The sequence below is a fragment of the Bufo gargarizans genome, chromosome 2 (genome assembly GCF_014858855.1).
Source record: "Bufo gargarizans isolate SCDJY-AF-19 chromosome 2, ASM1485885v1, whole genome shotgun sequence".
NCBI classification, from domain to species: Eukaryota; Metazoa; Chordata; class Amphibia; order Anura; family Bufonidae; genus Bufo; species Bufo gargarizans.
This window is the reverse complement of record NC_058081.1, coordinates 510,920,621-510,947,017: the sequence shown is the minus strand read 5'-3', so window position 1 is coordinate 510,947,017 and position 26,397 is coordinate 510,920,621. Positions and strand designations below refer to the sequence as shown.

Here is a 26,397-nt window from a genome sequence, read left to right as displayed (position 1 = left end):
CACTCACTGGGGAACAAAAAGCTGAATGAACTTGGAGCAGCTGCCAAATCAGGCAAAAAACAACTTAGGAAACTATCTCATTATCCCTTTCTCTCCAGGGTTATTCTGTCTGATGTTTCCTTGCATACAAAATACGACCTGACACCAGAGGCAGTATACAGGCTTTTAAAAATGGCAGCTTGCTTATGCCACCCACCGATAAGTATACAAGACTTCATTTCTGAAGGTTCTTGATCCTTGCTGAAGAATTATATATCATTTTCTACAGCTGGCTAAAAATCCAGAGTATCTGATGATCTGCCATTAATGCCAGATTAGAGAGATTTCACTGTATGCAATAATACTTCTTTAATCCAGCATCAATGGTAACAGTCAGGTTTGGCGATTATTAAATATTCTGGCTTACCAGACAATTGTAGAACAATTTTGTCTGAAAGTTCAGAATATATACCACCTGTCTGTTATTCATTCTGGAAGGTATTTAAATTGTATACATCAGAATTACTGTATTTTATGGACTACAAAACACACTTTTTCCCCCAAAAGTGAAGGAAAAATGGCAGTGTGTCTTATAGTCCGAATGCTAATGACCGCTTCATTAGTATGCAGGAGGTACGTGGTGTGGTAGGGAAAGTTCTGCGCCGGCTGTACTGCGTACGTGTCAGGAAGTAGTGCACATAGGCATGCACTATGACCTGACATGGTGCAACGTCAGATCACAGAGCAGCGCGGGCCAGAAGGAAGACAGCGAGTCCCGAATCTGCAAAGTAGAAACGCCGTTCGGCGCAAGCAAGGCAAGTTTATTTATTTTTAATGTCTGATCTGAAGCTGATTGAGGTTGGGGGGTCTGATGAAAAATATTTTTTCTTATTTTCCCCCTAGGTGCGTTTATAGTCCAAAAATATGGTACTTGAATCTGGTATTAAATAGCAAACTATTAGATGATCAGACAGCTATAGAAATTATATACAGTTTATCAGAAAGGATGGATACTCTTCAGAAACATAAAAATGATGGGGGGAAAAAAAACTGAGGAAATCCATAATGAGTTCTCTGCCTATTCAGTGGTCATAATATGGACACAATTGCAGTTCTGTGCTAGATTATCAGACTTTCTGATTTATTGGATTTTGAAGATTTTCATGGAGATGGCTTATGCTTTTTCCCCATGGGTCGTGGTTGACATGGTTTCCATTTTAATGGAACACTATAGCAGAACATTCAACTGAACCCCACTGACCTAACCTTCATTATATTGATGCTAACCAGCCATTACATACATAGGGGGTGCACTGCAACGTTTGGGGCAACACAAGACATGGCAGAAGTGATGGCGTGCCTGGGAATGTGTACCAAGCAAAGCCTAAATAGCGCGCCAATGGTAAGAAGCGCTGGGAGTCCTAGTAGTTCTAATCCACTACTAGGCACGATAAAGGGCATGTCATAAAGTTACCCGAAACATTGTAATGCACTTTCTTCTGTGGTTAGAAAATAATTGAGTGTGGCGGTTTTCTAATAAAGATAATCCTTCATTTAGTCTGTTGCGTTATTGTGCAAGAACTGTGAAGATACCATTCCGATGGCAGTATGGATTTATTAGGGACGTGCACCAATAAAAGGATAAGACAGGAGGCCAGTTGCACTTGTCTACAAGTGAATACGTAGAGAGGGAGCAGACACCGCCACAGGAACATAGATGACTGGAAATAGCCGCTTGTTATCAGGTGACAACAGCCAATCTCCACATCCTGCGTGATCTCACAGAATGTGGAAATCGGCTGTTGTCACCTGATACCTGCAGGAACTGTTGGCACACCCGGAGCCAATTCTGGCTGATATTTTATAACGTTATATTACAACACCAGGGGTTAAGAACATACAGGAGGACCAAGTTAACGCACAAAAAGACATCTGGCATCTGAAACCTAGGGGGTAAAGTTTGGGCCCGTACACACTGCAGTTCCACTATAACAAAAGCAAGTTTCTCTTTTAGTGAAAACGGAATGGCCAAGAGGCAGTGACACAGTTAATTGGTTTCTTCCTCTTTTTTCCCCCCTCTCACTCTTGCAGAAAGGAGTCTCTTGAAAGATCAACAGCTGACTTTATTTAAAAGCCCCTATGAGTCAGTAATACAGTATGCCGTTCTGTTCCAATAAAACTCAGACATTCAGTACATACAGCCTACTGACACGCAGGTGAATCGGTGTCACAGGCCTAGGGTATTATCTCACACAGTCATTCCTAGATCGTTATTAACAATTGGGGAGGGCCGGAACCACAAAAACCGCTACAATATTCAGGTTACTACTGACGGTAGGTTGACAATTTTTCAATGAGTCATTGACAGGAAGCAGCCCACACACTGATTCTCTTAACAGCAGTACGACGAAAGAGACCAGAATTTCCAGGAGTTCAGGACCCCCCCCCCCCCCCCCCCTATGTGGTGAAACTTTGGTATCATAGGTTGCTCAGAATAGATGTTACAGAGAACAGAAAAAGGCTCCACATAATGCATAACATGACAATACGCACACTTATAAAACATACAAAAAGTTTAATTTTTTTTTTTAAATGCATAGTAAAAATGATCAACTATAGGAAAGCTTTCAAGGGAAACCAAGAGAACATATTTGACCATATTGTCTGTTGCTTCAGCCTATAATGTTGGTTAAATCGTCAGTCAACAACCCCAAGCTGGCAGCTGACTGAGGGATGGACCAAAAATTTTACCTGGCTACTCAGTTTTTACCAAGTGCCTCCAGCCCGCTTCCGTAAATGGAAGATTCATGCTTACCCAAAGACATACTATGCCAATGCAGTGCAGGAAGAAAACAATGCCAGAACCAGGATGTGGACACAGGGTGCTTCTATTTACAAAGGCAAGCTGCAGGCACTTGATAAAAACCAAGTGAACTCCCTTAAAAGGAACCTGTCACCAGGATTTTGGCCATAGAGCTGGGGACATGGGCTGCTAGATGGCCGCTAGCACATCTGCAATACCTAGTCTCCATAGCTCTCTGTGCTTTTATTGTGTTAAAAAAAAAAATGTTTTGATCCATATGCAAATGACCGGATATGAGTCCTGTATCCGGAGACTAGTCCAGCGGAAAGGAGCCCAGCACTGCCCCGCGTCCTCAGAATCTCCTCCTTGCTGGCTGACGTCACAGAGCTGGACAGCCGAAATCTCGCGATGCGCGAGCTAGCGCATGCGTAGTTCGTTCCCTGTGCTGATGCCAGCACAGGGAATGAACATGATGCCGACACTGCGCATGCGCTAACACGCGCATCGCGAGATTTCGGCGCTCCAGTTCTGTGACGTCAGCCAGCAAGAAGGAGATTCGGAGGACGCGGGGAGGTGCTGGGCTCCTTTCCGCTGGACTCCTCTCCGGATACAGGACACATATGAGGTTCATTTGCATATGGATCGAAACTTTTTTTTTAACACAATAAAAGCACACAGAGCTATGGGGACTGGGTATTGCAGATGTGCTAGCGGCCATCTAGCAGCCCATGTCCCCAGCTCTATGGCCAAAATCCTGGTGACAGGTTCCCCCCTAAGGTATTTGTTCAGCATCAGATTTTGACGAGACTACAAAAATTGTTCTAAATAAGACAAGCCCTTTAATGAAAAATCAACTTAAAAGGGTTGTGCAAGAATGGAGGGGGGGGGGGGGGGGGGGGGGAATAAAACAAAATAAACCCCACACTTGGCAGGACCTGTAAATGGAAGTCTTTTAAGGCTACTTTCACACTAGCGTTTTCCCTTTCCGCTATTAAGATCTGTCATAGGATCTCAATAGCGGGGGAAGCGCTTCCGTTTTGTCCCCATTCATCGTCAATGGGGACAAAGCTGAACTGAACTAAACGGAGTGCACCAGAATGCATTCCATTCCGTTTGGTTTGCGTCCCCACTGTGGACAGAATAACGCTGCAAGCAGCTTTTTTTCTGTCCGATGTGGTGAGAGCAAGACGTACTGACACACAATAGAAAACGTATCAGTCCCCTATTGACTTTCAATGGTGTTCATGACGGATCTGTCATGGCTATACAAGACATCATACAACCGGATCAGTTCTTGACGGATGCATTGGGTTGTATTTTTTAACGGAAGCGTTTTTGCAGATCCATGACAGAAAGTAGCCTTACCTGCTTCCTGGCACTGGCTCCCTAAACCTTCTCCCGGCCTGCGATGCTGCGTTGGGCTCCCTTGCTTTAAAACATCCGGTTTGACTTTACCTGCAGCCAATCACTTGCCATGGCTGCGACCAGATGCCCTTACGTCATGTGACCATTTGTTCCTACGCGCTGTAAAACGCCCGACGCCCCAAGAAGTACAGGAGCTTCTTTGGGGCGTCTTGTCGTGCGTTCCCATACATAGACTTCAGCGGGAACGCGCGACAATGGGCGTTCGCTTGTCTCTGTATGTGCGATTGCAAACGCCCGTACAATCGCGCATACAGAGCGTACGTTCAGTACGCTCAGGTCTGAACCCAGCGTAAATGAGAAGCTTTTACCAGAAAAAAGCCCTTTAAAAGACTGGTGCCTTTAAAGGGGTTTTCCTTAGGCCGAGTGACGACACGTTCCACTCAGCCCCATTCACTTGAAGCCGTTAGTCTGTCCGTGGTGGGTTCTGGTGAACTCAGTTTCGTTCAGTTTTGTCCCCATTGACAGTAAATGGGGACAAAACAAGCATTTTTTTCCGGTATTTAACCCCTATGACGATCTCAATAGCGGAGAGGGAAAGCGCAAGTGTGAAAGTACCCTTAGTGGTCTTGGGTAACTCTTTGGGGGCTAAAGAACTGATGGCTACAAAGGCCCCTCCTTTCTGTAAGCTCACAGCCAGTCAGCAGAGCTAATTTGGGGAGGGGGTGTCACATGACAGTTCCCTGCAGGGACAACAGAAATAGTAACAAAAAATATATATATTTTTTTAAAGGGGAATGCCAGTCAGAATAATCTCATTTTTTCTATATAAAGAAATGGTAAAGTCTGACCTCAGGCTGTGCTATGTTAACCTCATGGGACAAAGTGCAACATTTCTGTCACTGGAAACTCAATTCATGTGCCGGTTTCACTAGGCTGTGCCCCTTTAAACAGGATATCATGTTCTGGCCCTTTAATAGAAGAGGATAATTCTCCCATAAGCGGCATCACCCTAGCTGTCACCCGTCTCTGGAGAAAACTTTGAAGGTCTTTTTCAAAGTCAGTAGAACCTTGATAATAGAAGCCAGGCGAGGGACATTTTTTCCTCGCTGCCAGCCGCACTATACCAATATAGACATTTACCTCACATGAACTGTGCTGTCTTCAGTCTTATGACAGATACAGTATTCAAAAAAGGAATACAAACATTTTGCCAATTAGAGAGTCGGCTCGTTCCAAGAATGATTAGAATTTAACATCTTGTGGCTCTTGGCGGCAGAGATAACTTTAATGTGATTCTATTTCTTGTATTTTCCCTGTGGATTTCATTATGTAGTCTTTGCCATATTCTACAGATAATCTACTAAATGTTTATGCCTCCAGGAAATTACTCTGGTACATAAAGCTGAGAATTCTAGTTTTTTCATGCCACGATTCATGTAAAAACATGTAAATTACACATCATATGGTATGTAATGTATTTTCTAACAAAGCTAGAACCAGTCCTGCACCTCACAAGGATCCAAAGATCTCCTCATGCATTGATCCAATTGGGCAGCTACGTTTTCTTTAGGCTGGCAGTAGCCGCCAACAGTAAATATGGTTGTGGTAGTTAAAGGATAATACTGAGCACATGCGACCACCTCAGTAGGTGGACGTGCACATTACTATACAGATTAAACACTAGGGGATGCCACTATAAATGAAAGAAAAATCTCACAACTGGAGCAATTTTGTAACAGTAAATTACAAAAGCAAGTTGTTTTCCCATGCTGAATTATATTAAAATAGCATTTAATGATGGTACAACCCCTTTAATGGGAAGTGTCCTATATGGTGAAAGGGGGAGTCCTTTTAGCCATAGAAAACTGCAGCTGCAAAGAGGTTCTGTGACCACCTGCTCTTGTGCAACCCCTTCAAAGTAATATTATCTTAGGATAGGTCATCACTATTAAATTGGAGCAAAGCTGGCCTCTGGGATCGGATCCCACTGATCCTAAAAATGAAGGGGGGACATCACTGGTTAAATTTTCCATGCACAGTCGAGAAAGCTAAAGCAGTGTTGCAGCCACTTTCTCCTCAGGACCAGTGGGGGTCCCACCCAACAAATTGATAGCACATCATTTTCTAAGATGCGAATATCCCATTAGAGCCCAATTCCACTAAAAGCATTAAAAATCTGATGGACTGTATCCAACCCCAGTGTCTCACTATCCACATTTCACATTTAAAGGGTTCCAGGAAGCTTAGATAGCTTGTTGGGGTTTGCTTGTGACATGGAGGAATCAAGGTGGTTACCAGTTAAAGGGCATCTGTCAGCAGATTTGTAGCTATGAAACTGGCTGACCCGTTACATGTGTGCTTGGCAACTGAAGGTCTATGTGTTGGTCCCATGTTCTTATATGCAGTCATTGCCGAGAAAAATAAAGTTTTAATATATGCAAATGAACTTCTAGGAGCAACAGGGGCATTGCCATTACTCCTAGAGGCTCTGCAACTACCAAGCACTCTGAACTCTGATAGATCCAGGCAGTGTAAATATGATAACACCTGGCCCTATCAATCAATGTGGAGAGGGAGCGGCAGTTAGAGAGCACAGAATCTCCAAGTGTAATGGTAACCCCCTGTTACTCCTAGAGCAGGGATGCCCAACCTGCGGCCCCCCAGCTGCCAGCAGATGCCTTCCGCTGCCAAGTGCACATGCAACAGGTTAGCCAGTTTCATAGGTACAAATCTACTGAGAGATGCCCTTTAACGCTCACCCCATCATAACAGGGATAGAACCATCTTTCTGGTAGGCAGGGGAAGGAGTAAGTCGGTGACCAGCCTACCCCTCTAGGTAACAAAACAGTAAAGCACCTCTCCAGTGTGTGAACCCCACCAAACAACCTCTCAGATCTGATCTTTCAGGGCGTAGAAACTGCAGTCACACCTTTTCAGGTTATCAGTGGAATTAGGTTTCTTGAACGCTGAAGTAAGAAGAGGCAACCATATTGCAAGATGAGGAATTAGCAAACGTCAGCTATAAAGTTTTAGTGAACTGAAAATTTTGTGTGTTCAGACCACATTTTGGCTGCCCCCCGTAAGGAACATTTCCTCACCATAGGGATAAACCCCACATCACACAATGACCGTAGCCACGTGTCTGTGCTGGGAAAGGGGAGGATTAAGCAATGTTCAGCACCACCCTTGTCTATGGGTTGTGTCAAGTATTACAGCTCAGCTTCATGGACTTTTAAGGGGTTATACAATGATTAAAGGTAAAAAAAAAACAAACAAAAAAAACACACCTCTCAAATCTAGAAGCATCCCTGTACCTCACATGGATCCAGAGCTCTCCCTATTCATTGCTCTGTTAGGCCTCTTTCACACAACCATATGGCTTTTTCAGGGTTTTGCGGTCCGTTTTTCACGGACCCGTTCCGTTTTTTATTTCCGTTGCGTTTTTCCGTATGGCATATACAGTAATTACATAGAAAGAATTGGGCTGGGCATGAAACTTTTAATAGATGGTTCCGCAAAAACGGAACAGATACAGAAGACATACGGATGCATTTCCGTATGGGTTCCTTTTTTTGCAGACCTATTGACTTGAATGGAGCCACGGAACGTGATTTGCGGGCAATAATAATAGGAAATGTTCTGTCAACGGAACGGAAAAATGGAAATACGGAAACTGAATGCATACTTTTTTTGCGGAACCATTGAAATGAATGGTTCCGTATACTGAACGCAAAAAACGGCCCGTAAACGAAAATACAAAACTGTAGTGTGAAAGAGGCCTTAAAAGGGGTTTTCCAACACTTTCTAAAATGATGACCTATGCTGATTGGTGGGGGGGTCCGACACCCAGGACTCCTGCTGATCAGTGGTTTGAGGAAGCACTGGCGCTCTTGTAAACACTGCGGCCTTCTCATAGCTTATTCTAGGCCAGTGCCATCAAGTTAATCGGTCATGGGGCCTAGGCGCAGCTAAATCGCATTGAAGTGAATGGGGCTGAGCTATATACAGTGCTCACAGGAGCGCCGATACCTTCTCAAAACAGCTGATCGGTGGGGGTCATCAGTTAGAAAGAGTCAGAAAATCCTTTTACATTTATTTCAAGCTGGAAGCTCAAGAGGCATGTCTGAGCATGTGCGACCACCTCAGCGAGGTAGACAGAGGGATGATAGAAAGAACAAAATGGTGGCAAAATACAAATACATTTTACAGAATAACTCAGTGGCTATTCAAAATTTTTAATTACATGCAATTACAAAAGTAATCAGAACCAGGTGCCGGTTTAAAAAAAAAAAAAAAAAAAAGAAAGTTTAATATTTGTGGCACATCATCCACTTTAAAAGGAGACGTGCTACAAGACCAGACACATCCAGTGGACACGAGTGGCACTCTTTAATTTAGAAAGCCATAAAACAAAATGCAACTAGTCCAGGATCTTTCTAGGATCAGAGTGGCTACTGGTTTTGCGGCAATACATCTTCTTGCTCCTGCATAACTGGAACCATGTGCCGTTAACGGTTTAATAAACTTTACAAACTCTGCAGGAATAGAAACACTGCCGTTCTGGTTTTCACTTAGCTTTACCAAGTGTCAATCTTCCATAATAATGGGGCCTCAGGAAACCATATTTGCATCTGGTCATCTTCTTGGGCAGCATTCACAGGATATACACTAATTTGTGGGGAATGTCCTGAGCGTGAATCATCCAGTCTTTATGGTCGGCTGTATTTTTTTTTCCCTATCCTAAAAAAAAGGCTTACAAAGAAAGAACTTTCCAGAAATTATCTGATTCATAACAAACCCTACACAAGTAGCAGAATGGATAGCAGGTAAAGTGGAAGAGACCACCTGGGGCGTGCACTCGCTCACTCCGCCATATACATTCTACCAAGACCGGAAACACTCGCCCTGCAAGTTAATGACCCCTCTCCATTTATTTGAACTTCTTCTAAAAAGGGACTGTTTGCCAATTTCAAGAGTGAAGGGTTCATCTAAAATTAGGAATGACTGTAAACAAATGGCATTGTGGGAAGCAAGAGGTTACTGTTCAAAGGTCGGATCTGGTAGGGGGGGTGATGCTACGGGATTGTAGTTTAATTCCTGGTAATATAGTAGAATTCTGCTGGCCTCATTGTTAAAAACCAATGCTCAGCCTCCATAGTTAGGCAGTGTATGGGACAGGACACTTGACACTCTAGGAAACAACCCCTGTAGATGGGTGGCTGCAGTATTTCTATGGAGGAAACTATGAATGCCAAGGCAGGTTACCACTGCCCATACGGAACGGCCTAACCACCTCCATAGATCCAATTGTCGCTGCCAAAGCTGTCTTTATATTACATACACCCTGATGTTCATAACATCTGTCTAATTATTTTTATTTACTTTGCGATTTCAAGGTTTAACTTTTTTTTTTTTTTAAGTTCTCTGCTTGCTTTCAGTGAATGATCAGAGTGAATTTTTGGCTTCTAGATGTGAACGAGAATGTTCTCGTTCAGTGACAACAATCGTAGCTCTTGAAAACGGAATTGAATATAGCCACAAGTAACCATTTTTATACAGGTTGTATCAATGTAGTAATGCTTTATAAGTAATAATTTTTGCACTGTGCCTAGTGTAATCAACTGACGGCCTGAACGGGTAACCTCTCATGCCAGCCTGTTCCCAGAGACAGATTCCTATGAATACCAGTTTGTGAACCGTGCGGTGTACAGCGATTCCCCCTCCAGATGTGTTTTGGAGCCACGTGTGAAATTCCAGGTGTCCAGAAACTTTAACATGTGACATGTCAGGCAGCTTCTGGCGGGTGTTCCCCTTTAAGCGTTGGTTTGTACAGGAGACAGTCTGTGCTAGGCTGGGTTAGCAGCCGGCTGCTCCGTGCCAAATGACAAATGCTCTTTTAAGGGCATTGATTCAGCAGTAAGAAATACTGCACCTAACTGAAACGCAAGGCGCATCAAAAACTTAAAGTGGCAAAAACAGCCCCTGAAAGCAGCTGCAGATACAACATGGAGGCCCAGAACTATGGGGTAATAATGGATTTTTTGTTAATTATGATGGAGGAAAAAAAAAGATACTCACCACATCTGTGTTAGTGATCTTAGCCAAGTGCTCCGTCAGACTATCCCCGGAGAGGTGGCTTTCTGCATCGTCCAACTGCAGCCCACAGATTGCAGCTCCCACGCTTCCAGTCGCTATCATAGATGGTGGGTACAGGGCAAAATTAAAATCTGAAAACAGCAAAACACCCAGTCAGGAAAAGGCAGGAAATATTTGCGGTGTGCCAAGATGAGGATTAACCACTGTGGAACAAAGTTTTACTTATAGATGTAGCAGAGCTGAGGAGGTTTGGCGCTCGATATCTTACAGGAACACAACTGTTGTGCCAAATTCTGGGCCTGTGGGGGCAGTGCAGGACACATGGGCTCTCTCTAATGTTCTGGAAAGCTATGTGTTGCTCTTCACCCCCTCAGGTGTTGTAGCAACCACAACACAGTGAATAAGTCTTACCCTTTAACAAAAATAAGAAATTTGTTCGTAGAAGTCATCTTAAAATACAAGACATGTAATTATATTTGTTTGTATGTAAAGAAAAAATATAGATAATAAGGTATATTGGCAAGTTTCTACTGATGTTTTTAAAGGGGTTTTACAAAATTCTTCAATTGGCCGACGTCAGTCTAATGTGTATGGTTACGACAGAACAGAATGCACTTTTTCAGGAGCAACAAAGGATCGACTGGATCAAAACCTTTTCTTGATTTACACCTCTTTCCACAATGGAGAGGAACGGTCAGACATGGTAACAGGCCATTATGACATGACAAATTCAGCTCTGCTACATCTGTACATTTAGATGCAAAGACTTTACAGCTTTTCTTGCTTATAGGAATATTCATGTTACATAAGAATGTGCTCGCCAGCTTCAAGAACTGCCAAATCTAATGCATTATAGGATATGTAACTCAGACTGTAATTCTTGTCTGGCATAAAAGAGTCACAGTGCCTATGCCAGCCAGCACTGCTGTAGGTCCCACTCCACGTGTGGTCACAAGAGACCCCGGCAAGGTCCAATCACCTAGTTATCCTCCTTAATGTCATTCAGAATGCAAATGAGACAGCGAGCGAATGGCGAGAGGCCCAGAGTGACTAGGGATCAGCATTCACAAAGTCCCTGCTCTCCTCACGCTAACCGCTCCAGCAAGCGCCATAAAGTTGGCCATCAAAAGCTCACACATGCCTCGCCTTTGTTGGACAACAGGCTGCAATTTGTATCAACGGCTCCTATTTTTTAGCATATTAATTAAGTGCTGCAAATGGGGCGGCAAGTGTCTGAGTGCAGAGTGTGGCCCCCATTGTGAAGAGTCTCCTTACCTCCAGCTATGGAGAAACTCCAGACAATAAGAATCCAACCTGACAGCCCCCACAGGAAAATACTTTTTTTGTGTTATTTTTTTTTTAACTTTATGTAGGGGGCACTACCCCTCCTGCACAATATAGGCCTAGGGCATACTAAATTGAGACATTTTTCCAACCAAACCTTATTAACATGGGCAGGAGGAGATCACCATTAGACTACACAGATCTGTATGCAGAAAATCTGCATGAAAAGAAAGATAAAAAAAATAAAATAAAAAAACCACACACATAAATCCGCACTTTTTATTGCGGATTTTGTGGGGGTTTTATGCTGTTTTTGATAAGTATTTTCTGTGTACTTTAACAGCCATGGAGACACATAAACAATTGACATGCTGTGGACTTCTAAATCTGCACTGCAGGTACATTCTACACACTGCGGACAGATTTAGCACATCTCATTTAGTTTATTTGAACTGTATTATGCTGCTGGATCTGCCACATAAAACATGCACAGAAAACCTGCGTGCAATCCGCACCGTGTGCAGGTACCCTTATAGATTTAGGCATAGGAGAGGTCGCAATAATGCCTGTACAAGCGTCAGACACCTAAACAGGCAATTTTACACACAAAAAAATAAATAAATATACAAATAAGTCTCATGCGTATTTCTATGTGTGAGACTTTCTTTGGGCCAGAGCGCTGGATCACCGCAACCTGTGAGGTCTGTTCATTCCCTGCTGCCCACAGGGAATCCTGGTGCTGGCGGCAGGGACTGAAGAGACTTCACAGGATGTGCTCCTGATTACCGTTGGATATTGCCACTGAAGCCAGGATCCCACTTTAACGGGATAACTCTGCCATGACTGTAGGTCCCCCCCCCCCCGTGAACATGTAAAAAATAAAAAAGTGGATTTTTTTTTCTATAGTAAAGCACCTTTGGCAGAGATTACACCCTCCAGTATTCTTGGGTATGATGCCACAGGGTTTGCACACCTGGATTTGGGGATTTTCTGCCATTCATATCTGCAGAGCCTCTCAAGCTCTGTCAGGTTTAATGGGGACCACTGGTGGCTAGCAATTTTCAGGCCTCTCCAGAGATGTTTAGTGGATCTCAAATCAGCCCTCCCCCCAATGATTTAGTTTGGATGGGCATTCAGCTCTAAGAGTCCTGGATGTTCCAAACTTCTTAGGTTAATTAATTATGGAGGTCACTGTGTTCTTGGGAACCTTCTGTGCAGCAGAAATTGTTTGTGCACTTCTCCAGATCTGTGCTTCCACACAATCCTGTCTCTGAGCTCTACAGGCAGTTCTCCTCCTCATGGCTTGTTTTTATCTCAGATATACATTGTCAGCTGTGAGACCTTATGTAGACAGGGGCATGTCTTTCCAAAGCATGGACTCCAACTAATGAGTAGAAACATCTCAGATGATCAAGACACTTGACTTGAGCTAAATTTCAAGGTCTATGTACAATTTTAGTTTATTTTATTGATCATAAATTAGTAAACATTTAAAAAATTCTGCTTTCACTTTCTCTTTATTGGGTATTGAGTGCAAAACGATGGGGAAAAATTGGATTTTTTTATTTTAGCACAAGGCCGCCACATAACTGAAAGGATCTGAAGACTTTCCAAATTAACTCTATATATTCAATCGGGCTGAAATGTGTACTAAAATGATTTCATTGTATGGATGAAAGGCACTTGGCGGGTTATCAAATATTCTGAGTTACTGGATGGCTTTAAAAACTATCTAAAAAAGGAATTTGTGATTTAGTGAACTACTAAAGAGCAGTTGTATGCAGGAAAGGGGTGGGTTATCAGACTTCCTGGTTTACAGGATGCTGGATTAAAGGGAAATCACAGTATAAAAATAATGCAAGTGTCTTGCGTTATATGCATTTTAACATCTTGAGTCCAGACTTGTGCCCACAGTAAGTGTGAATATGTTAGACTTGCTCAGATCACAAAAAGTGGCAGTCAAACTAAATGGCTTGTTGGGGATATTAAAAACAAAACAAAACAAAAAAAAACAACACAATGTCACACCTCTCCACAGGCTGTGTCTGGTATTGCAGGTGAGCTCCACTGCTGAATAAAAGCAGTCATGTTCAGGTTCTGTATACTTCAAGCAGACATCTAAGGAGCCTGCAAAGCATGGAGATAGCATACTGCCTTATAATTTATATCTGACTGTCACAGTAGGGAGTGGGGAAAAACTCCCCACCATATAGCGTGGGTAAACGGGGAAGCAGCTAGGCCTGGACACCAGGAAAAGGGAGCAGGACACCTCCTAAATCTGCCCTAATCCTGGCCCCGACTCCTAACCTTATGAGCGGACCCAGATGGGCTCATACACAGGAATCTCGGACCCCGAGTCGCCCTGCCGATCCCTGAAATAAGGTCAGGAACTAGAGACGACCTGTTCCTCCAGAACACCGACGAACAGGAGTCTCACAGGCCAAGCAGCAAGGATAGGGAAGACAGTGAACAGCTATTGGGATGGCAGATAAGAACCCAATGATACGACAACACACCGGAACAACAAGCACTTACCTGCTGCAGCAACAGGATGAAACACCAGCACCAAGACTACCTGGACCCCCATGCGGACCGAATGCATGGCGGCCCAGGCAGAGCTGCTCACTGGCTAGTGGTCCCCCCTCCAGGGAACCCAGGGGCGCTCTCACCAAAGGCACACACAGATAGGGAAAAGTCTAGCAACCATGCTGGACAACACACCAAACAGACCAGACATGGAACATAACACTAGACAAAACAACCCACCCTGTACATAAACCCTCACCAAACATATACAAGGGAAGGTAGGGTAAAATACATAAAGATGACATCGGATGACCTTGATATCTAACCAGGTGGCCCTCACACTGGAAAGATGGAAAATCCAAGACAGGAGCATAGCTCCAGCACAAACAGAGGCTGGAGTACCACTGACCCCATCTCAACACCCAGAACACACCTAGCCAGGAAGTTAACCCCTCCAGCACCAGACAGGGAAAGAACCAGGAGAAGTAGGAAAGCACAAACATGCTGCACAACAACTGTTGCCCCTGGCAACCAGTATGCATGGCAAACATGTGACGGCGCACAACAAGACAGTGACACGGACATTGGGCAATTCCAAAAACGGACCCTAAATTATAATATGTTTATTAAGTCGTGTTTTTGTTACATTGGTCTGGGAAACCTGGGTAACAGCCAGTAGAGTGTCCATTAGAACTTTCAAGCTTTCCCACATCCCTGAATTTGGTCTCGCTGTGCCTTGACATATCTCCTGCTCCCATCATACAGCACAACTAAACAGATTTGCCATTGAAGGGGTTGTGTCACTTCAGCAAATGGCATTTATCATGTAGAAAAAGTTACTACAAGGCACTTTCTAATGTATTGTCATTGTCCGTATTGCTTCCTTTGCTTGCTGGATTAATTTTTCCCATCACATTATACAGCGCTCGTTTCCATGGTTACGACACCCTGCAATCCTTCAGCGGTGGTCATGCTTACACACTATAGGAAAAAGCACCAGCCTCTCTGGTGGCCGGGACTGTGGAAGTTCACGTAGGCTGGTGCTTTTTTTCTATAGCAGGGATGGCCAACCTGCGGCTCTCCAGCTGTTGTAAAACTCCAACCATGCCCTGCTGTAGGCTGATAGCTGTAGGCATGCTGAAAGTTGTAGTTTTTCAACAGCTGGAGAGCCTCATGTTGGCCATCCTTGTTCTATAGTGTGCACAGGCACCGCTGCTGGATTATATAGAGTGGTCGTAACCATGGAAACGAGCGGTGTATAATGTGATGGAAAAACAAATCCAGCCAGCAAAGGAGGCAATATGGAGGATCACTATACATTAGCAAGTGCCCTCAATTAACTATCTACATACAAAATGCTATTTGCTGAAGTGAGACAACCGCTAGTGTAAGGCTACTTTCACACTTGCGTTCAGAGCGGATCCGTCTGAGACGGATCCGCTCATATAATGCAGACGGTGGATCCGTTCAGAACGGATACGTCTGCATTATATTGTAAAAAAAAATTCTAAGTGTGAAAGTAGCCTGAACGGATCAGTCCAAACTTTACATTGAAAGTCAATGGGGGACGGATCAGTTTGAAGATTGAGCCATATTGTGTCATCTTCAAACAGATCCGTCCCCATTGACTTACATTGTAAGTCTGGACGGATCCGCTTGCTGAGCAGAGGCTGAACGCTGCCAGACTGATGCATTCTGAGCGGATCCGCGTCCACTCAGAATGCATTAAGGGCTGGACGGATGCGTTCGGGGCCGCTTGTGAGCCCCTTCAAACGGAGCTCACAAGCGGACACCCGAACACTAGTGTGAAAGTAGTCTAAAAAACTGGATGGAAAAATAAAACGTTAGGTTTGTCTTACACTTTACATAGTGAAAACTTCTATAGCCAGTAAATGCGATGACTGTGCACAAAGCTGAAATTAATGCAGATTTTGGTTAACAGTTTGTATGTGTGAGGTTTCACAATATTCCAGGAAAAAGAACAAAAAAGATCTGACTAATATAAATCTTTCTTTACTGCTCAGCAAGCTTAGTGTTAAAAGGTGTAAGTTTGGTTAACACTGAGCCCCACCTTTCCTTTTTAAGAATACAAATGAACTGACATTATTAGGCTGTGTTCACACTGGGTTTTAGGCCACAGCTGGGCTTTGAGTACCCCAAGGTTGGTATTGCGCTGCCCGATTATCGTGCACTGTGAGCACCAATGGATGGCAACACAGCTATCAGCACTCTTTTGCACCAGCCTGATTACACAAAACTAAACTGAATGAAGGAGGAACATTTTGTTTCCCCCTAAGGCCTCTTTCACACAAGCAAGTTTTCTGTCAGGGTGCGCGACACGTGAAGCAAAAAGCATAGCAGCTGGACTAAAACCAGGCCTATTCATTTCAATTGGTTTGTACACATGAGTGTGGTTTTCCACGCATCATTTCTACATTCAGAAAAAATGTAATAAAAAAAAAAAAATTGCATGTTCTAAATTCTGCGTTTTTCACGCAGTCCCGGTTTCATAGAAGTGAAAAACAGACTGCATCCGGATACAATGCGTTTTTCACCGATGGTTGCTAGGAGATGTAGATTGTTATTTGTCAGGTTTTTTTCACAAGTGTGATGAACGCATCAAAAACGGATTGCACTCACGTAAAAAACTGAAACACTGACAAAACTAACTGAATTTGCGTGCAAAACCATCAGACTGAGAAAATCTGTAATACTTATGTGAAAGAGTACTAATTCAGTTCTATTCCTGATCGACAGCAACTCCCTGATTACACAGGGATGTGCTGCCGATAATCAGGCATCTTTCATCATGATACAAGATGCTGATCAGTCATGAGGCAAAAAAAATTAAATAAATCAGTCTAAGGCCTCTTGCACACGAACGTATTTTATTTCCGTTTCCCTTCTTGTGGCTTCCATTTGCAGTCCGTATGCGGAAGCATTAATTTCAATGGTTCCTCAAAAAAACGGAATGTACTCGGTGTGCATTCTGTTTCTGTATATTCGTTCCTCTAATAGATAGAACTCGTTCTATTATTGTCCGCAAATAACGTTCCGTCTCTCCATTCAAGTCAATGGGTCCGCACAAAATATGGAATGCATATGGAACACATCCGTTTGTCATCCGGATTTTACGGATCCATGCCCACGTGTTTACTGTTTACAAACATTACAGTAATTATTACAAATTTTATGTTTCATTATGCGATCCGCAAAAAAACGGATCGCATACAGAAGCCATACGGAGATGTTTTTTGCGGAAATACGAAATGAAAAAATAAATAAAATTATGGAACGGATCTGTTAAAAACAGACCGCAAAATACATACGGTTGTGTAAAAGAGGCCTAAAGGATTCAACGTTCGATCATTTGTTTCAGTCTATTTTTCCCCCTGGACAGAATAGTGCAGTGTACAACGTTTTGAACTTGGACATGACTAACCCTTCTTTCCACTGATATCTGTCGGAGGAGAGTCAGAAGCCCCAGTACACAAACTAGTCGGCTTAAAGGCAAAATAGGAGGGTTCAGTCAGCTTTGCTCTATTGCGTACATGTCTTAAGGCTTATGCACACTAGGCAGTTTCATGTGCGGGTGCCATCTAAATTCAAAACATTCAGCGTCCGCAGTGAAAAACGGACCTGATAAAGTCAATGGACATCTTCTTTCACAGAAATTAAAAATGCAGTATTTTCTATCTTTTGCGTTCTTCACACAAGATGGGCCCCAAAGAAATGTGTGCACCAAAAATGCAACTAAACACAGGGCATGTATTTCATTTTTCAAGTTTTTTTATGCATTTGAAAAACACATGAAAACTGATTACAACCGCTCACACAAAACATGCAAGAACTTATCAGAATTGCAGAAAAAAACTGAAGCAAACAGAAAAATTTAAATTTTTAGGCGTATGCGTGATTTTGAACAATGTGTAGCTATACCATATATTCTATTGGAGTGACATCACCACTCTAGATACAGTATACCACATGGCAGCACAACTCCCATTACTTAACAAGAATACTATAAAAGAGAAACCATGAATATAGACAGACACTTCTATGTGTGGATAAAACAAACATCGCGACTGAACAGGGGGAGGGTGGGTGGGGCACGGCATTTGAACTCTTCTGCGCCCTAACTGACACAAAACACCAGATAACCGGGTTTAAATAAAGGAATTGGAGATGACGACAAATCACAGCTGTCAGATTTTCCCGCTCTGGTTCAAACATCCAATAAAAAACCCTAGCATCCAGAGGCAGATTAGAACAGGCCCGATCGGACCTCAAGTTGACCCCAGTTCCTCAGGTTCAATTACCTGCAATAAATGACTCTATAGACATATACGAGAATGGGGATGGTGGGAAATAGCGAGAAACCCGAAAAATGTACAACCATATACATATAATTCCGAAACCGCGAAAAATAGCTTATTGGGAGTGTGCCGCCATGTGTCCCCATGAGCAAAAGCTCTGAGGGGGCCCTTACATTCTCTTACAGTGACATCACCACTCTCTAAACAGATAACATATTGTACTGGAGTGACATCATCATTCTTCCAATATAGATGTTCTGTTAAAGTGACATCACCGCTCTCCTGAAAAACCAGATATACCAGGGCTGGCCAACCTGCGGCTCTCCAGCTGTTATAAAACTACAACTCCCACCATTCCATGCTGTAGGCTAATAGCTGTAGGCAGACAAAGCATGCTGGGAGTTGTAGTTTTGCAACAGCTGGAGAGCCGCAGGTTGGCCAGCCCTGAGATATACTATTGGAGAGACATTGCCACTCTAGAAAATGACATCATAAATACATATTTTATAACAGATTCCAACAGATATGTAGGCTATTATATTCAGCTACAGCAAAAGTAACCCAGTGGTTAAAAAAATAAATAAATTAAGTGGTGACTCACAATACCCAGATTAAAACACCCCGGCTTCTTGGCTAAGAATACATAGAAAAATCCTGTTTAGTTAGCGCAGACAGGCGAGAGGCCCGTGACATTTTATAGATCCCTCAGCGCTTTCAGTAACTTAACACAAAACATGTCCAGTTGACTCCACTGACCTCATCTACAATTAAAATAAAACCGCCAATTAGTGCCAAATGTCATCGCCATGTGATTGTCACATACACAAAAATAGACAAAATGGGTTATTTTTAGCATACTATGATGTCATGCCGCAGAAATAGATGACATGTAAGTTACTGTAAAGTGAATTGCTGTGAAGCACTTATTTCAGGCCACTAAATAAATAATAAAAATTTCAGGCCACCAATAAATATACCAAATAAAATTATTTGTAATATAAGCAATGTAAAAATTCTATGCTACCTGGCAATAAGGGCCATTACAAGGTCTGTGTAGTCCTCTGGCCAAATTGTTCTTGACAATGTCCAAATACCACCATACAATACACAAATAATGCCATCGTAAGTTGCCAAAAGAGGTAGGTAGTCCCCAACTCAAACTGCCATACAATGCCCTAAAAATACAAACACCTAAATAACAGCGCTTATACCAGAGTCATAGAAAAGCTTTTCTTTTTGCTGACCAAGCCTAGTATCTAAATACCCTGGTAAGCAGCATCATGCTAGACTAAACTGGCCATCCAGACAGTCCATTTTTTTTTTTTAAACCTGGACGTTCACATTTTTGGCTCATGGCCATCACAAACGATTGCTTCCAATAATTTTTTTAATGATAGTTAGCCAAAATCATCCATTTTAGATAATTTTAATCTTGTGCTTATGGTTGGCTTAATATAATGCCCGGAGATTCAGAGACTAAGGGTCCATTCACACGTCCGTTTTTTTCTTTCCTGATCTGTTCCGTTTTTTACGGAACAGATCAGGACCCATTTTCAATGGGTCCTGGGAAAAAAAATCGGACAGCACAATGTGTGCTGTCTGTTTCCATTGTTCCGTTCCGCATGTCCGTTTAAATATAAAACATGTCCTATTATGTTCCTGAAAAATCGGATCCTGGTACAATGCAAAGTCAATGGTTCCGCAAAAAACGGAAGACATTCGGATGTCATTCCGTATGTCTTCCGTTTTTTGCGGAATCCGTTCCTGGAAACACATAGCAAATTTTTTATTTTTATTTTTTCAATTTTTTTTCAAAGAAATCCAAACAACTTTATTTGATTATTGAAATGTATACATGTTTCCGTTTTTTGCGGATCCGCAAAAAACGGATGACATACGGAAACATTTTCAGGAACAACGGATCCGCAAAAAACGGACCGAAATTCGGATTATAGAAAAATACTGACGTGTGAATGTAGCCTTAGTCTTGCTATTAAATCTCCAGAGGGTGGCAGAAGGAGGCATTTCGCTTCTTTACCCTCCCAATGATCTGTCATGGAGTAGGCCCTGGGACACTCCACCCACAGTGATGAAACACTGTCAGTGTCACTTAACATACAAGTGCCATGTGGAGGATACATTCCCTTCCATATTTTGTGCAGATGTTAAGCTCCATCACACTAGATTCCATGCACGTATAGATCAGTACTTACAAGTCTGCTGGTTGCCTACAGAAACTGACTACATTCCAAAGTCAATCACGTGACTTGAGTTAACTTGACTATATGACATCTGAGCCACCACAATGTTTCCTGGTAACAGGAAAGTAACTAAAGTCTAAACTCCATTTTGGATGTGAATGGAGTTTGATGAGAAATGATGGCCTGAAGGAAAACAACACTATGGTGAGAAATTTTGAAGTCTTGTCTTTTGTACCCTGATCATCTGATAAAACCAGGCCTGTATACTTTCAACAAAAAAATAAAATAAAAATATCAGAGACATCTATAGGAAACAAATTAGGCTACTTTCACACTAGCGTTAAAATTTTCCGGTATTGAGATCAGTCATGGGGCTCAATACAGGAAAAAACGCTTCAGATTTTGTCCCCATTCATAGTCAATTTGGACAAAACTGAACTGAACAGAATGCATTCTGTTCCGTTTAGTTGCGTTCCCAGACCGGAGAGCAAACCGCAACATGTTGCATTTTGCTTTTCGTCCTGGGGATGCGGAGCAAAACGGATCAGTCATGACCCCAATGCAAGTCAATGGGGACGGATCAGTTTTCTCTGCCACAATAGAAAACTGATCCGTCCCCCATTGACTTTCAATGGAGTTAATGACGGATCTGTTTTGACAACGTTAAAAATGTGTTATAGATAATAGAAACCATCTGGATCCGGTTGTATTATCAGTAACGGAAGCGTTTTTGCTGGACCCTGCTGGATAGTGTGAAAGTAGCCTAATGAAACTGATCACATTCAGTCACCTAACGAGGGCCACCAAACCACTGGTCTCCGGGACTTGACTGGACATCAAGCAGTACTCAACCGGTTAATATTTTGAGAGCCCATAATATTACCATAATAGAGTCCTTGTCAGCAGATATTCTCTTGGAAGGCAGTCCTCCTTTCCAGTGGGCACATTTCCCAGTAGAAGACATATCTCCCAGTCCATATTTGTTTTATGAAACCACAAAAACCAGAAGTGGAAAAAACATAACTTGTTGACAGTAAATTAGCCGATTTAAAATGGCAACTTGTTCTTTACTTGAGATATCCAATCAGAGGATATCATAAGGATTAAGTACCTATGAACAGAACCAAGAAACCGATCCTTCCTCCACTGGAAGGCAGACTGCATGGAAAACCGGAGCACCGGAACAGGAACTAAAAGATATTGTAGGTCACTGCAGCCGAATCTATACTTGCTTTTACTTCACTTAAAGGGGACCTCTCCGAACAGAAAAAGGGCTCTAAAATTGTGAGAGAGAGCAGTGTTGTCATGGAGACCTTGTAAGAGCCCAAATCAACCAACACATCAATGTTCACACGCCAGATTCTATGTAAGCCAGGAAGCATGGATATGTTATTTTTGGTGATTTGAATACACAAAAGTTTATAGAGAAACGCTGCACTGGACAGAACGCAGAAAGGGACAGTTATCAGAATCACCCAGTACTCCAGCATTAGGCCGGCAACTACATTTTTTTTTATTTAAAGTTTTCCTATTTTTGTCTTTTAAATCCTTATCATGTTCTTAAAAGGGTTGACTGGCTGCAGTAGACATGTGACTGCTGCGGCGTTCATGTGACCTGTGTCAAACAAAATGTTGACGTGGGTAGACCCTGGACCAGCAGTGCCGGAGGGGGGAGAGATGGAACTGGATCCTAGGGTTGGGGACCAGATTAGTATGCTCACCACTGTGGGTCCGGCCATGTTGGTGGGGGTCTTAAAGAAAGCACACCAAAAGTAAGCAACCCTTTTAAGTTGTTTCGATATGGCCTAGTTTATGATAGAGGCCAACATCCTGAAAAAGCACTGAAAAAGCTCACTTTTGTCCCTTAAAGAGGACCTTTCACCAGAATAAAACTTCCAAACTAACTATACAGACATGGAGAGCGGCGCCCAGGGATCCCCCTGCACTTACTGTTATACCTGGGCGCCGCTCCGTTCTCCCGTTATAGCCTCTGGTATCTTCATTGTTAGGCTCCACCCAGGGGAACCTGCTGGCGCCTCCTTCTCCCATGCTGCAGCGCTGGCCAATCACTATGAAGATACCGGAGGCAATAACGGGAGAACGGAGCGGCGCCCAGGTATAACAGTAAGTGCAGGGGGATCCCTGGGCACCGCTCTCCATGTCTGTATAGTTAGTTTAGAAGTTTTATTCTGGTGAAAGGTCCTCTTTAATGGTCCACAAATTGTGGATCTGCAAAACACGGATACCGGTTGTGTGTTCCACATTTTGCGGATCACCACTTCCTGCCCTTAAAAATTTATATTCTTGTCTTAAAAATGGACAAGAATAGGACATGTTCTATTTTTTAAGATTTAAAAAAAAAAAAACCACACGGTTCAGACGCAGACCGAAAATACAGTCATGTAAATACCCCCTTCCTCCATGATGGTACTGCAGGAGAAGCAAATGCATACTGCTAATGTCTGTTGCAGATCAGTGGGAACCCTGGCAGCAGCAACTCCTTGTTATTGGCTTATTTTCAGGGGGGACCCTTCTACAGGACCGTTATAAGACCGATACATATAGGTAGTATGTATAGGCAATGCTCAAGGACTGCAGTGACATTAAGCATTCCTTCAGTATTCTTCTAAGAATGAGTACCAGGACCACTACTAGTCACAATGTCCTAATTTCTTTGTGCTTTTTACACAATTTCAAACCTTTGGGCAGCACGTGGCTCAGTGGTTAGCACTGTTGCCTTGCAGCGCTGGGATCCTGGGTTCGAATCTGACCAATGACAATATCTGCATGGAGTTTGTATGTTCTCCCTGTGTCTGAGTGGGTTTCCTCGGGTCACTCTGGTTCCTCCCACACTCCAAAGACATACTGATAGGGAACTTGCGCTCCACTAGGGACAGAGTGATGGAGAATATGTCAGCGCTGTATGAGCAAGTAAAATAATAAATTATAATAACGAAAGGGAATATACCTTATTGGGAATGAGATTCCATTATCTCACTGATCAGTCTGGTGCCCCTAGTCCCGCCTTCGAAACACCCCAAATTCTTGCCAGCTTTTATAGCAATAACCTTGAGTATCAAGTATCATTCTTTAGTTCAGAAATATCACTAAACAGATCCTGTAGAAGCAGAGGCCAGACACTGTTTTGCAGAAAAAAAAAACAAAAAAAAAAAATGGTCTTGGCAATCCCTTTACGAGTGGTAATACAACTTAAATGATCCAATATTGGCATTGGTGATCAAAAGGAACAGAAAAAAAAGAATTATATAATATAAAACTCTATAAACCCCATCTTCCATTGTGCTAGGTGGCCTTAAAAGGGCCAGTAAACAAAAATGTTAAAAAGCACTAAAAACTAAGCAGACTGCGCAAGTGAAAGCTATCTTAAAACATAAATGGTCTCCATGAGCGAGGTGACACAAGGCGGCTTAGATGAGAGGTACTTTCGTACTTTCAACTGGGTACTCATTCTACAAATGAGTAAAGGGGTTGTGCAGGATTGGAAAAACTGCACCACGCCTCCTATCCATGGTACATGTCTGGTAATATAGGTCGGCTCCATTTAAGTGAAATGGGTTGATCTGAAATACCACACACAACCTATGGAGAACTGTGGTGCTGCAATTGGAAAAAGCAGCCATGTTTTTTTCTAATGCTATGCGATAGGTCGAGGGAGCCGCCGTGAAGACTCAGATCAGCCGAGTCTGGCACAAAAATTAGAGTAAAACTGGAGACTTAGCGGAGTTACAACATGGGCATGTAGGTTTGTCTCACAGATCCACACAAAAGCTTCGTTTCTGGGCGATAGTGTTTATGTTCACTTTTCAGCATGAAAAAGGGTAGGTTCACATGCCGGAATTTTCTTTTCACCCAAATTTTGGTGCATATTCTGAGGCCAAAATCTGCATCAAATCCACACCCCATTGGTTGTACTTCTTGATACAGTTTGCACATCTAAACCATCATTGGTTGTCCATGGATAAGCCCATTAAGTGGTCAGCTTCAGATACAGGCTGTGGCTACCTCAGCAGATTCTTCCACTTGGAAAATCTGCTGTGTGCACATACCCCTAGCTGGATGACCTTTTAGTTACATTACTTATTTTGTACTGACCCAAGTTACACCTTGTGCTAAGCTTCAGAGCTGCATTCAGAACTCTGCAAATATCAACTCAGCTGCGCTCCCATATTGCAGTGGGACAGCAGATTACTGTACATGGTCAGGCATAAGAATGACACTTCCCAGAGAAAGTGCTGTGTAGACATTTAGCAGACAAGGGATGCTGGGAGATTTCAGCTCTGAAGCCTGCAGAATTGTGAATACAGCTCAGCAGTAAAATAGACTAATTTTCAGGATCAGCACAAGATACATCATGTACGTACAATGCGAGTCAGCTTTTTATGTAGAAATCTCTATGTAAATTGGTGTTCAAAGGTGGACGTGTGCTGCGAGTTTTAGCAGAAATAAATCTATGCACTCACACATCTATATAGGTGTTCAGGTATGGTAACTGCATCTTCTAGACGGAGGTATATAGGAAGCTTGGATTCTAAATTCTGTTTTTGTAGGCCAAGAACCACTACACCCTTTATTTCTGCACTTACACAGGTTACAATCCAGCTTTTCCAGGCATCTAAATGAGACACTTTGCCTAATTATGGACTGCTATGAGCCTGGGGGATTTTCCACTGAATTAGGGATCATGCACAAGACCGTATGTATTTTCCAGTCCACAAAAACTGATCCGCCAAAAATACGGATGGCGTCCACGTGCATTCCATATTTTGCGGAACGGAATGGCTGGCCCCTAATAGAACAGTACTACCTTGTCTGTAACGCGGAAAATAATAGAACAGGTTCTATTTTTTGGTGGAACGGAAGTACGGACACGGAATGCACATGGAGTAACTTCATGTTTTTTTGCAGACCCTTTGAAATGAATGGTTCCACATGTGGTCTGCAAAAAAAAGAGTCATGTAAACAGAAAGAAAATACATTTGTGTGCATGAGCTCTTAGGACTCATGCACACAGCTGTGTCCGTACTGCGGTCCGCAAAGCACAGATAAGCAAAACAGACACCTTCCATGTGGAATCCGCATTATTCTCAGATTAATGCAGCCTAGGAGAAGGAGACGCCCACAGGACAAGGGCAGACACCGCCTACTATAACTTAGTGAGCGAAGATACCGGAGGGGAGAACGGAGCGGCGCCCGGGGATAATAGTAAGTGCAGTGAGATCCCCGGGCGCCGCTCTCCATGTCAGCATACTTCGTTCACATTGTTTTTACAGGTGAAAGGTTCTCTTTAAGGACAAGAATAGGACAAGTTCTATAAATTTGCATAACGGACATACGGATGCAGAGTACAGAACACGGATGACATCCGTGCAGGCTTTTTTGTGTGGACCTGTAGAAATGAATGGGTCCGTGTGCAATCCGTAAAAAAGACGGATCAGATACGGATACAAAATATGGCCTACGGCCATAAAAAGACCATTTGCCATTCACGAGTTTAAGAAGGTTAGGTGACAACCACTAACAGTTAATACTGGTTGTCACCGGGGGTTTCCCACGAACAAATATAACTGAAAGTTTCTGCAGCAGAGGATTTTTAAAGTTTTTAATTTTAGAGCAATTCAAGATAGAAATGAATTCTGAAATGAAGGGTAATTTTGTAAAAACACGCTCTCACTGGTCTGTTAATACGACATTTTAAAAGGCCACTGTGGTACGCTGTCCTCACCACTACTTACAGACATTAAAATGTGGTCTGTGTTTCTGTGAACCTGGACTGTCAGACTTCATAATCTAGACTTTGCCTGTAACC

General features: G+C 42.8%; 1 protein-coding gene across 2 annotated transcripts in view; it reads right to left on the bottom strand.

Moving 5' to 3' along the window:
* The window catches only part of CCND2 (cyclin D2), a 57,472-nt gene that overhangs the window by 18,463 nt on the left and 12,612 nt on the right, over positions 1-26,397 (bottom strand). For both annotated transcript variants that reach the window (XM_044281286.1, XM_044281285.1), the window contains exon 4: positions 10,226-10,374. In XM_044281286.1, coding sequence (XP_044137221.1) covers positions 10,226-10,374 — 149 coding nt within the window. The remainder of the gene's footprint in view (positions 1-10,225; positions 10,375-26,397) is intronic.